Below are 13,209 nucleotides of genomic sequence, written 5' to 3'. Positions count from 1 at the left end.
TGATCAGAAATAGTGGACACACACACATATCATGTTGGTGTTTTTATTTCTTTGTCCTCAGAGGAATACCCACACACAGAAGTTGGGTGAGGAAGATTCGTTTTGCTCCTGGCAAAGGAAACCAGAAGCTCATAGCAATGTATAACGATGGCGCTGAAGTGTGGGACACTAAAGAGGTAGGCCCAGCCCTGCAGCCTGACGGTGAAGCAAAGGAAGCTGTCCGCAGGGAAACTGGTTCTGTTTGCCACTTTTTCTGAAAACGGAATCTTCAATAAGTATGTCCAGCTTCTTATAAGAAATTATTTGTTAGAGAATTTTGCTCTCATGGTATTTCTGTTGTGAGGCAGCATGACAGATTGATGGATTGACTTTTTAGTGCCATCGCTGTGATGGAGACCTGTGGGGTGCGGACTGCATGTGGGAGATGGGCTGCCAGAGGCTTTTCATTTGCAGACATATTCTGGGCTTCTGCCACACAGTCTCTGACTGTTTAATCCAGAATAGTCAGGAACTTTCCTTTCTGTCAATCATTTGTACAGGTTCAGATGGTGAGCAGTTTAAGAAGTGGAAGAAATGTGACCTTTCGAATTTTGGATGTGGACTGGTGCACGTCAGATAAGGTGATCTTGGCATCTGATGACGGGTGTATCAGAGTCCTGGAGATGTCAATGAAGTCTACATGTTTCAGAATGGATGAGCAGGAGTTAACAGGTAGGGTGTACTCATGAGAGGGTAATTGCTGCCACAGACTGGCCAGCTAGACAGAGGGCAACTGCTGCTTCATTTCAGAGAACTCTTGGGAAAACATGAATCTAATGGCTTTTCAATAATAAACTTTGTAGCTAGAGTTTTTCTCTCCAGGTCCCGCCAAGCCCCAGCAGTCCCATAGTCCACTTATAAATTAAACATACAGATGCTTATATATTTTTTTTTTTTTTTGGTTTTTCGAGACAGGGTTTCTCTGTGTAGCTTTGCGCCTTTCCTGGAACTCGCTTTGGAGACCAGGCTGGCCTCGAACTCACAGAGATCCGCCTGGCTCTGCCTCCCGAGTGCTGGGATTAAAGGCATGCGCCACCACCGCCCGGCTCAGATGCTTATATTATTTAAACTGCTCGGCCATTAGCTCAGGCCTACCATTGTCTAGCTCTTACTCTTAAACTCAACCCATTTCTGTTAATCTGTATGTCACCATGTGTTCCGTGGCTTTACCTGCTGCCTTTACATGATGCTCCCTGGACGGCAGGCTGGTGTCTCTTCCTCTCCGCCTTCCTGTTCTCTCAATTCTCCTCTCTGCTAGTCCTGCCTATACTTCCTGCCTGGCTACTGGCCAATCAGTGTTTTATTTATCAATCAATCATCCACAGCAAAGCTTTATGTATCCTGCATTGTGTATTAGTACAGATCCATTCGGTGAGTGGTTCTGTGTATTAAGATGTTTCAGTCCTGTCTGTGACTTATTATGTGATCAACCAAAGCTAAATTAGGTGATCGTACTATCTTGCTCCTTTTTTGTGTGGTAGTTTTGAGGTTGTTCTTTTACAAAAATTAAATATGTAGTAAAAAACTAAACAAAACAAAAACTGCATGTATGACTTATTTTTCCTAAAGAAAAAATAAGAAGATTTCAAGCATGTCCATCCAGCTCTTTAAAAGGCAGTGTTTGTCTTTCGGAGTGGGATCATCTTTAGAATGCACTTTCAGAGAGCAGCAATGGTTCTGATCCTAACTGGGGTAGGCCAGGAACTCCCAGCCCCAAGGATCCTCTTGGCACATCCTCCATGCACACTCCTGGCTGTCTGCTTTGTAGAAAGTGTCTTAGAGTCGTGTTTATTTGTTTAATGACTCAACTCGAATTGCTTGTGCTTTGTAGAGTCACTTATGATTTGGCACTTGAGAGACTGAGGCTTTATAGATGTGTCCTCACTTTACGACCATGCCGGAGTCACTGCCACAATGCTCTTGGTGTTAGTTGGGGTGCTTATAATTTAGGTGTGCTGTGCACTGCTTCTTGTCTCTCTCTGCCCCCTATGCTGGGGCACTAGTTCTTCCTTTGCAGCGGAGACTGCCACCAGGTACAGTAGAAGCCACTTGTCACCCCCACTTGATCTTGAGTCATTTGTCAGCTCTGTAGAGGTGGCAGGACCCCCTCGCCAGGGAGACAAGCAGAAGCAAACACGTCAAACCTGAATTACCAGGGAAATTTAGGGAATACCAAGGGTGATGTTTAAAAAACACAACAAACAAAAAGCGTTGCTAGTTCTAAGCTAAGAAGTAGTTACATAAAATCTAAGTATCTAGAAACTTTTTTACTTTTGATTTAAAATTTGAATCTAAGAGGCTCCATCATTACTTTAATGTCTTCTAAACTGAGCTGACTACAGAATTAGAGTCCATCATAGTAACCTTGTACACTGTACTTAAACATCTCTCTGGAAACCAGGGTTTACACCATCATACTTAAAATTTTACTAATATTAAAAAGAAAAATATTACTCTTGTTCAATCTCTAGTGGTATAGCCTCAACAAGAAAGGTGGAATTTTAACATAGTAATGAGGAACCATCACTGCTGGGCACCAGCTTCCCCGGGAAGGTACAGAGGAAGGAGCCTTTACTGGGCTCCAAATTTGTCTTTCTGTTTTTCCCCTGGTTCTAAGGGTTGACTCCAGAGCCTCAGGCTTGCTAAACACACACTGTATTGAATCCCTAGCTCCCAGACTCTAGGTTTTTAAAAAGAACATAGTTATCAAGCTATTTGGGGAGTAACTAGCAACCTTTGAATATCGATAGTATTTTAGGTACTTTTATAGAATCAACAGTAAATCTCAGGTGTGAAAACATAGTAGTAGAAACATTTCTCACCTTTTCTGACTCTCAAGTTAAAAAGCCTGTGCACAGTATTTATCGCCAATTAAATTTTTATTTGACATATGGGATGTTTGCTAAAGCAGCATTGCTTCATAGAAGCACAATGAGTCATATGAGTTGCTTTAAATTTTCTAGAAATAACACCTTAAGAACTAAAAAGAGATAATTGATTTTAATAATGATTTTATTTAACTTAAATATATAAAAATTATCATTTCAGGTATAATCTTTATTAATAATTGCTAATGATATTTTTACCTTTTTTAAGCACTAAGTCTTCAAGATCTTATTGTTATTTTATCTGTATGGCCAACTAAATTGGGATAGCTATAACTCCGAGGACAAGTTTTCAGCAGAAATATTTGAACCCTGTTTAGATTTTATAACATTTCATGTAAGTAGTAGCTATGTATTTGAGTCACTCCAGATCTACTTAGAAGGTACATAATGACTGAGTCAGGTACTGGATTTGTTAAATTTCTGTCCTCTTCATCATGCTAGTCATCTTTCAGGCGCCCTGTAGCTATGCATGTGACATATGAGACGGTACAACAGGCTGTCATATATTTGGGCCATTTTAACTATTTGTGTCTGTTCAAGAGGCCAGGGAAGAAAGGCTCCACAGGCGCTGGAGGAGACTGGGTAGTGAGAGCCTGTGGGCCCCTGGGCAGTGGGTCAAAGGGGGGAGCCCAGTGAAGGGAGATGCTGTGTGTAGTTGCTAGGTAGCAGAGCCTTTGGTCCTGTTTCTTTCCACTGGAATGTGTTGAAAACAGCCAGCTCTTATTTGTTTTGTAGTGTCCTAATAAGCAACTGCTGCATGTTGGGGGCTTTAGGAGGTTATCCCTGTGTGCAAAAGACTTCATAAAGGACTCATGGGAATGCCAGAGACCAGAGGTCACCCAGTCCCTTCAGCAGCAAACTCCTGATGGATGGGTGAACCACGTTAGTTTAATAGTCTCAGAAAAACAGATCTGGTGGTACAAACAATGCAGGTAAATGTAAATGTTTTTAATATTTTTTAAAATAAGCTTTATCGGTGTGTGTTGAGTCATTACGTTGAGTCTTTTATTCAGTAGTACGGAGCTTTGTACCATTCCAGATAATTAAACATTAAAAGGAGAAAGAGAATGTACTCATCAAACTTGAGTGGAGAAAATCTCTGCTCTGGAATAGAGTTCCAGTTGTACCGGGTATAGGCGTTGGTCTCTTCTGACTGCCCTCTAAGTGGTCTGTAGCTGAGGCTTTGTTGAGGTATAAAAGTTCATTTTATTGAGAAGCACTCCTTTGCTGTCTAGAGCCTGTGTGGTGCCCATACCTCCTTGTTCCAAGGGCTTCCCTTGCCTTGAAAGCCTTCTTACTACACCAGCCTTGGAATGGGCGATATTCGTTGGACATTTATCACATGTAAGTTACTTCATTTTTGTTTTCTGTGCACAGTTTATGTGGGGTTGTAGGACACCCATAAAAATGAGCTGTGGTTTACAGTCCAGAGCTTAGAAGGAATGAAGCCTTAACAGCAATCCAAGAAAAGGCAGACAGTAAAGGGATTCCTCTTCTCCCTATTTCCACCACTATGGGGCCTTTGCAGAAGGCGTCAGTGAGAAGAGCAGCTGCAGGTGCATAGGATGCTCTCAGGCCTGGGTGATCATCACACAGGGGTGCGTCATGATAGAGGAAAAAGATGACTGTGAAGAGGGCTGAAAGATGCTAGAGGTTTGGGGCCAGGCCTGATTCTTCATAAAGCAGAAGCCAAGTGTGTTTCTAAATCAGTGTCTACGTCACTGCAAAAAGTCTCCATAAAAACAACCTAGCGATTATTTACTACAATTTACTGAACTTATCGTATGTAGATAGCCCAGGTTGGTGTGAGATGAGGGTTTTGTTGTTGTTTTGAAGGCAGTAAGTGTCTGTTGCCTAAGAACTATCTATTTAGAGAAACAAATGGTCATTCGATAGGGCAGAAGGATGAAGCACAGTAGTCGTCATTCGCTGTAGGTTCTTTATTGAAAGGATCTAAGCTGACGGTTCTTAGAGCCAGCTAACCAGTCTTCTCCTCGTTTGGACAGCTGCAGTTTTCTCTATTCAAACATTCCTTGTTTCCCTTCAGTAAGACAAAGACAGCCATAAATATGGCCGGTGAGTCCCAGGCACTTGTTACTGCTTCGACCTCTAGCCAAGTTTTTAACCAGAGGTTATAGAAGGTTTATTTCTCTATTAACACAGTGTCTTTCAGTAAAGAAATACATGGCAGTAAATGCAGAGACAATGAATGATTCAATCTTTTTTCTGCACAGTGATTATCCAGAAAATGAAGAAATAAAGACTCTCCTTCAAGAACAATTGAATGCGTTATCCAGGTAAGCACTCTGTATTTCATAGAAGAACGCAGGAAAGAGACTTAGTTTGACTTTTTTAAACCCAAACAGTTGTTTTCCTGAGTGTTACTGGCCCACCGAGAGATAGTTTGTTGATGTAGGTTTGGTTTGTTCCTCTTTGTAGTTTTGTTTGCTAGAAGGACTAACTTAGTAATTACTGGGACGGAGGATCCATCTCCACCCAGCTCCGAGCTCTCAAACTGCTGTGCTCTATCAGGACCAGGAGTTCTATGTGGTGAGGCTCCATCATGAAGGCCTCATGGAGCTGTGTTGGCGAACGCAGGCAGGCGACTCTGAGACAGCCTCTGCCAGGCGCTGTGAGTGCACAGTGCTGGTTAAGAAACCGACGTTTCTTAGAGCCATGAGCATTTAAAAATAAATATGGAGAATTACTTTGCAAAGGGAGGAGGAAAATAGGGGTCCACATGAAGTTCTTGGTAAAATAGAGCATGTTTTTGCAGTCTAGAGCCTGCCATATGTAATAATAATCTTTAACAAGTACATGGTGAATGGCAATTTCAAAACCATTCCTGAGATTAACGTTTGTGTTTTATTGGGAAACTGTGGACTTTAAGAATAACGTCGGCAGTGGCACCCTTGTTCCTGCAGTCCAGTAAACTGTTCCAAGACTGTAAACCGAGTCCTGGCCCCGTAGTGCTCAGGCTGGTTGACAGCATCCTTCCTCTGTGTGAGTTGGGAGCCAAGACAAAGGACTGCTCTTATAAATCCTGAACATCTATTGATTCATCTCTTTGCTTTTTGTTTGGTTGGAAATGTTTGTCCTGCCTCCTTCTGGGTTCGTGCCTGCAGCGACATAAAGAAGCTCCTGCTTGATCCCGAATTCACCCTCTTGCAGAGGTGCCTGCTTGTTTCCAGGTAATGCTCTCTGACATGTTGCATAAGAGATCATTTCAAGTTAACTTGCTTCTTTTATTGAGGCTTTGTAAAAGTTACAACTGAACTCTGACATGTTTTAAAAATCTAAGCCCCTCCCTTTAGATTTGACTTACAATCCATTTAGGAAATGGAAAATAAACCGGAAATCCGGTGACATCGTACATGAGATCTGGGCTGGCTGTACTGCAAAGCCTTTCACCTATAGGCAGCTTTAACGATGTCAGCTACAAACTATGCATTTAAATATATTCATAAACCAGGCGGTGGTGGTGTTCCCTTTAATCCCAGCACTCGGGAGGCAGAGCTAGGCAGATCTCTGAGTTCGAGGCCAACCTGGACTACAGAGTGAGTCCCAGGAAAGGCACCAAAGCTACACAGAGAAACCCTGTCTCAAAAAAAACCCAAAAATTAAATAAATAAATAAATAAATAAATAAATAAATAAATAAATAAATAAATAAATAAAATAGATATATTCATAAACACACTGATGAGTTACCATTAAAAGCAATCACCTGTACTTTCCTAGTGTTTAGCAGAGTCACTTACAATGAAGACATTTCCCTCCATGGTCCAGAACAACTGGCAGATTATTTTGACACTTTATCCAGAAGCTCTTACTGTGAAGCTGATACCCAAACGCAGTGATACTGGGAGACCAGGCCTGTAGAGCTGTTGGATGTGAAGAACTGTGTAGTCAGGCCTGTGCTGTTGGGAACCCAGGAACCAGGCTAGAGGGCCCACTGCCTTGCGCTTTCCCTGCGGGACTCTGACGTGGAACACTGTTCCTGGCACTTGAGGCCTTTCTAGCCAGCCTGGTCAGGCCCTGGAGTGTGAATTAATTAATGTGAAAGCCTCGCTTTCCTCCTTCCCAGGCTCTATGGTGATGAGTCAGAGCTGCACTTCTGGACAGTGGCGGCCCACTACCTGCACAGCTTGTCCCAAGCCAAGTCTGAGGACACAGTGGTAACCAAGGACAGTGCTCCACGGGACGGGCTGAACAACCCACTGGATATCTGCTACGACGTGCTCTGTGAAAACTCCTACTTCCAGGTGCTGCTGCGTTCTTGAGCAAAGCCTTACTCACAGACAGCATCTTCATTTTGAAGTTTCCCTCAGTATCTTAAACTTGGGAAATTTTTGAGCCAATTTAAAGTCCACATGTAATGTTTTATGAAAAGCCTGATTTTCTGAAAGCTTATAAACACTGAGTTTTTAATGCATGCACGAAAGGTTGGTTTTTGTCTTAAATTTTTTAACTTGGAAGGTTCATTTTAATTTGCTCACTTCATTTTTCAGTAAATCTCAATATTTTTACTTAACTTAAAAAGTTTGATAGTCCAAACTAAATTTTCTTTCTCCCTCCCTCCCTCCCTCCCTCCCTCCCTCCCTCCCTTCCTTCCTCTCTTTCCTCCCTCCCTTCCTCTCTTTCCTTCCTTCCTCTTTTTCCTTCCTTCCTTCCTCTCTTTCTTTCCTTCTTTCCTCTTTCTTTCTCCTTTCTCCCTCCGTCCCTTTCTCTCTTTCTTCCTCCTCCTCCTTTCCTACTTCAGAAATTTCAACTAGAAAGAGTTAATCTGCAGGAAGTAAAACGGTCAACTTACGATCACACAAGGAAGTGCACAGACCAGCTACTTCTCTTGGGTCAGGTATGTCAGTTTTGATGCTTCGTGGAGTTGCTACTTGGTTGGCATTTCAGAGCATCGCTGTGCACGCATACTCTCACTTCTGCATCTGTCCGTATATAGCCACTTGAATGCATGTCCTTCTTTGCACACATAGGCTTCCTTTAACAATACCACCACCAAACACCGGGAGGCAGCACAGTCGTGTGGCTAGCCTGCTGCAGCTTTAGTTTCCGAAACAGACAGAGCAGCTGTTGGGTCTGGTTTGCTGCACTTAGTGGTGCACAGCTGAAGTGGACATTCCTCCCAGCACCTCTGCCCCCGGCCGGCTTTATGCCTGCCTTAGAGCTAAAGTGCAGGACTTTGACTGGTTTTGTATATGGTGGTAAGACATCCGGGAGTATGTCTGAACGTGAATGCTGCCTTTAGGCCGCAGACTTTGACATTCCGCCTGGTGAATTTTGGAAGGCTCTGTCGGAAGAGAACGGTCCCATAACTAGAGGGGGTGTTTCTCTCTCTAGACAGACAGAGCTGTGCAGCTGCTGTTGGAGACAAGTGCAGACAACCAGCACTATTACTGTGACTCGCTGAAGGCCTGCTTGGTCACCACCGTCACCTCCTCAGGCCCTTCTCAGAGCACCATCAAGCTGGTGGCAACCAATATGATCGCCAATGGCAAGTTGGCAGGTAAGGAGGCATCCCCCCCCCCCCCCGGCCGCCTCTGTCAGTGCCAGGTTGGGCTGGTGAAGACAGATCTCTGTGTGTGCGACAGAAAGCCAGTGCTGTGTGTGGGACGACCACAGGCACACAAGCAGAGCTCATTTTAAGCATAAAATGAGGCGTATTAATGATTGCAGTGACAGTGGGCAAAGGTCCCACAATCCTGGGCTGGCTAGGTGCTCCACCCCATGCATGCTGTAGAGCGTGTTCATGCTCACTACCCTGGTTCCTTGAGAGTAACACTGTAGAGCTCTGTACTAACAGTTTATTTTAAAACTCAGTTCAACAGCTTCGCATTAGGGCCAGGTTGAATACTCCTCTTGTGAAATAATTAAGAATGTTCATCCCGTATAAAATGTACAAGACTAAAGTCAAATAGAGTTTTACTTTTTAATGATTTGTTAAAGAGAGCGCTACAGGGTCACATGGGGGGACTGTTCTTCTGTCTTCCAGAGGGCGTTCAGTTACTCTGCCTGATAGACAAGGCTGCGGACGCCTGCCGCTACCTGCAGACATATGGCGAGTGGAATCGGGCAGCATGGCTTGCAAAGGTAGGCATTTCCAGTGGGTATCCTGAGCAGTTAGGTGAAAAGCTCCGTTTGAGCCTCTGCTCTTTCCCTGAGAAGCTGCTGTACATGTGGTTACTTGCTGTTCTACCTCTGATGGGTATTAGCTGCTGCTGCTGTTATTGAGAACAGCTTGCATTGGTAGCAGTCAGGTGGAACAGCCACCTCCTGTCTGCTGGGGTCTGATGCAGCCAGGCCCCAGTGTTGATCCCTGCAGTTTGTGATAAACAGCAGCTTCTGGGCGGTAGAACAGTTTGGCTATTGGTTTCACAGAAGCACACTTCACTTCTCTGTAGCTTTGTGGTTCTGCTTCTTCCCTGGAACATGACTTCTGTGAATCAACTCAGCTGTATCCCAGAGTATAGGAAATGTATAGGATTGGGGAGCCTGGGGACAAACCCTGATTTGCATTAAGTGGCAGGCTCCTATCATAAGGGTGGGTTAGTGGCAGCAAGGTCCTATAGCAGAGCTCCTAGTACATGTCTTAGTTATCATATGTGCAGCAGGGGAGGCTTCTACCAGGGCACTGTGCCAACGGTCGTGCCAAAGATAAATCAGGCATGCAGGCTTAGAGACAGCTTTCAGAGAAAGTCAGTCCTCCGGCCCAGGGACATTCTCCAGATAAGGGCAGGTAGAGAGCAGGAAGTTTCCCTGGGGAGGGAGTCCCCATGTTGCCAAGCTTTGGAAAACTTCATAGACCCCATGATAGACTGCAACCTCTGACCAGCAAGGCCTTCCAACACAGCAGTAGGATGTTTCTGTTCTAACGTGGACCTTTTTCTCAGGTTCGGTTAAATTCTGAAGAATGTGCAGATGTTCTGAAGCGGTGGGTTGACCACCTTTGTTCTCCACAAGTCAATCAGAAGTCCAAGGCCCTCCTGGTCCTCCTTTCTCTGGGTTGCTTTGTCACTGTGGCAGAGACACTTCACAGGTACGATGTGTGAGCCCTCACTCAGACTGTGCTGGGTGAGCCACTTCCAATGGTGGAGGTAGTCCTCAGGTGTGACGTGGAGGGTGAGCCACTTCCAATGGTGGAGGTAGTCCTCAGGTGTGACGTGGAGGGTGAGCCACTTCCAATGGTGGAGGTAGTCCTCAGGTGTGACGTGGAGGGTGAGCCACTTCCAATGGTGGAGTAGTCCTCGGGTGTGACATGGAGGGAGAGTCACCTCTAATGGTGGAGTAGTCCTCGGGTGTGACGCGGAAGGAGAGTGGACCAGTCACGGTGGTGAGGAAGAACTAAGAGGGATGGGGGCACTTCTGCTCATTAGGTATTGGTTCTAGAGCCTGGGATAAAAAAACAAGGTGTTTGCCAAATCTAAAAGGCACAGCTTAAGAATACGGAAGTCTTTAGACAGTTGGGGAGGATTCAGGCTTAAGAGAGCAGCTGAGAAGAAACCCCAAGGGCTGGAAGAGGTGGTAGAGTATGGCAAGGTGGGGTGTCCCCCAGAAACATCTCACTCTGATAGGAGATTGACTTACTGACAACTAGAGACAGTAAATTGAGACAGATTTGACAGATAACTAAATCTGGGCAGCAGGTGCATAATTCAGAAAAGCTTGTGGTCCTAGATTACAGTGGTTTAAAGTACTTAGCACAGTGTTCTACAGTGTCCACTGTGAAGCTTGTACTTGGAGAAGTGTGCGCTCTTCTTTCTAACCAGGCCTTCGAGAGGGGTTGGCATGACTTACAGAACATTCCATTTCCATGGGAAATGTATACAAATCTTCAGGCAGAAATGTGTGCTTGGGCTCCGCCCACCCTGACAGATCTTGAGAACTAACTTCTTTTTGTTCCGTTGACCAGCATGAGGTACTTCGATAGAGCTGCCTTGTTTGTGGAAGCCTGTCTCAAGTACGGTGCATTTGAAGTCAGTGAGGACACAGATATCCTTTGCAAGGACATTTGTGCTAAGAGGGGAAAAGGTAATATGTATAAGATTTAGAGCTGTATGGAGAAAGATCCATGAGTCACCAAACCCAGAAGAGAAGGAGAGGGGAGGAGAGAATGCGAATGCTTGCTGCGCTGCCCGCTGGTAGAGGAAAGGCGCGCAGGACTGTGTAGGGAAGAGCCTGCATTCTGTAATACGTGTTTGAACTTTAAAGACAGGAAAGTAAGTGATTAGGAAAGCATGTGCTCCTGCTGCTTTAAAATAGTATTCGAATAACACCGTCTGTGGAATATGTTTTATATGCTTACCTAGAAAATGTAGATTAAAAATTGAAAAACTCCCACTGTACTCAAGTGAGCCTCTGATATGGAATAAGACAGAGCACTTGAGATGTACCATACAGGCAGGCTGCTGTGAGCCGCCCACACCCAGGGACACTGTATTTCTACTAACCATCACTTGGAGTACTCACTTCTCCCTTTGAAGAGAATGGGCTTATGAATATACCTCATGTTTACATAACTCTACCTTTTCTCATTATACTTTTTCTTGAGTGTCTACATTTGACCTCATTTCTATATGTTGGTTATTTTGCTCTGTATGTACTCATTTTTTTAAAGCTAAACTAAATCAAAATTTTTGAAGAAGTAACTAAAGCCTAAGGTTAGGCAAAGCCTGGACCTAGTCACTGGTGAACTTGGTCTGGTATCAAGTTTTTCAGAACACAACACAACGCAACAGGGCTATCTAAAAACCCAGTGCCCAGCTGTCTCGAACCTCTTCCCTAAACAAGTGTTCTGCTCTGACTGCCAGTCTCTGAGAAGCTTCCACATGGAGTGGGGTGTGTGCAGGTTCTCTCCTGTCCTCCGCCATTCTCCAGTCCTCAGTGACTACGGGCAGTGGGATCATCTGAGGACGCTGGCTGGAGTCTTCTGAAAGAAACAGGACTCAGCTGGTGCAAAGTGCAGCATGGTTAGATTGTGGCGCTTCCCCCTCATAAAGAGGTGTCTATATTCATGACATGCTGCTCCTCATGGCCACCAGGTCCCCTAGAGCACCTGGGCAGAGCTGCCCTTCTGCTTTGAAATCTGAGGAGCCCGCCCTTCTGCCCTTCACTTCCTTAACTGAGGTTCACAGAAGCTCATCACTGCCATCTATGCAGACTATGCCCGAAGCCTGAAGAGCCTTGGCTTTAAACAGGGAGCGGTGCATTTTGCTTCAAAAGCTGGAGCGGCTGGCAGAGATTTACTGAATGAGCTTGGATCCCCCAAGGAAGATCTAACAGAAGAGTGACATGTTCTGTGCAGGAAAGCCGATGTTGGGAGCAAGGTGTGAGGGGAACTGACCTGACTGCTCACGGTCACAGTCAGGGTCAGTCCAGACTGATGTGAAGACCTGGCCCTTGTTGGTTGTGGCACCACCTTAAGACTGCAGGTCTCAGCAGCATGGACACATTTAGACTAGGGGCCAGTTCTGTGTCCCATATGAGCTCAGAACCGTGGGGACACACGGTGGGAAAGTGTCTAGTGTTTATACTTTTGGAAAGTGCTTTTAAGAGCCGTGTGAGTACTTTTCAGTATTTGTAACTTTAAAACTCAAAGAGACTGGATTGCTTTCCTTTCTCATTTGTTAAAGATGTTTAAGAAATCTATAGCAAGAGATTGTGCATCTGGTGGGTTCTCAGACGCATGCTGTGTGTGCCTGTGTTGATGCGCAGTCGTTTAGGACACAGCAGGGCAGAGCATTTGAAGACAGCCCACCACAGTGGATTCCTTACTTAACTTTGCACTTGGGGCTCATAGTCTTCATGGAACGTATCTGAGCTTTATGTTTAGTGCTAGTGGTCTTGGATGATCTGAATTTGAACTCCTCGGATACATTCCAGGAGCTTCATTTCTGAAGCCTCTTTTCTACACTTTCTGCCTTTGTTTTCTTCCTCTAGATATAATTACCATCAATTACTACTCAGAATTTAAACATCTGTGACTAGTAAAGTGATAAATAAAGGAAAATCCCAACCATGATGATGTTGTTTTGAGTTTTTTTTTTTTCTTTTTGAGATGGTGTCTTTTGGCCCCAAATAGTCAAATGAACAACACCTTCACCCTACTTTATTTTTTCAGGGACACTGGGAAATACGACCTGAGGTCAAAGTTAGAGTCACTGGTTCCCAGCAACTTGGGGTGGTTTCCAGACCCTGTGTCTTCCATTCTTGAAGTTAGAGACATCAGCAGCACTTGAGGAAGATGGCTTGTCCAGACTCCATGTGGCACT

General features: G+C 44.7%; 1 protein-coding gene across 1 annotated transcript in view; it reads left to right on the top strand.

Annotated features, from left to right (window-relative positions):
* Positions 1-12,959, top strand: part of Wdr11 (WD repeat domain 11) — a 51,369-nt gene extending 38,410 nt beyond the window's left edge. Inside the window, exons 18-29 of the mRNA XM_052762350.1 lie at positions 62-176; positions 540-711; positions 4,163-4,271; positions 5,162-5,224; positions 6,053-6,118; positions 7,014-7,191; positions 7,689-7,784; positions 8,282-8,447; positions 8,934-9,031; positions 9,832-9,977; positions 10,851-10,931; positions 12,072-12,959. Coding sequence (XP_052618310.1) covers positions 62-176; positions 540-711; positions 4,163-4,271; positions 5,162-5,224; positions 6,053-6,118; positions 7,014-7,191; positions 7,689-7,784; positions 8,282-8,447; positions 8,934-9,031; positions 9,832-9,977; positions 10,851-10,931; positions 12,072-12,228 — 1,447 coding nt within the window. The 3' untranslated portion in view covers positions 12,229-12,959. The remainder of the gene's footprint in view (positions 1-61; positions 177-539; positions 712-4,162; positions 4,272-5,161; positions 5,225-6,052; positions 6,119-7,013; positions 7,192-7,688; positions 7,785-8,281; positions 8,448-8,933; positions 9,032-9,831; positions 9,978-10,850; positions 10,932-12,071) is intronic.
* Positions 12,960-13,209: the final 250 nt, after the last annotated feature.

This window comes from Peromyscus californicus, unplaced genomic scaffold, assembly GCF_007827085.1.
Source record: "Peromyscus californicus insignis strain IS unplaced genomic scaffold, ASM782708v3 Scaffold_4__1_contigs__length_199733344, whole genome shotgun sequence".
NCBI lineage: Eukaryota > Metazoa > Chordata > Mammalia > Rodentia > Cricetidae > Peromyscus > Peromyscus californicus.
The sequence above is the reverse complement of the archived record's forward strand: the minus strand, read 5'-3'. Positions and strand labels throughout refer to the sequence as shown.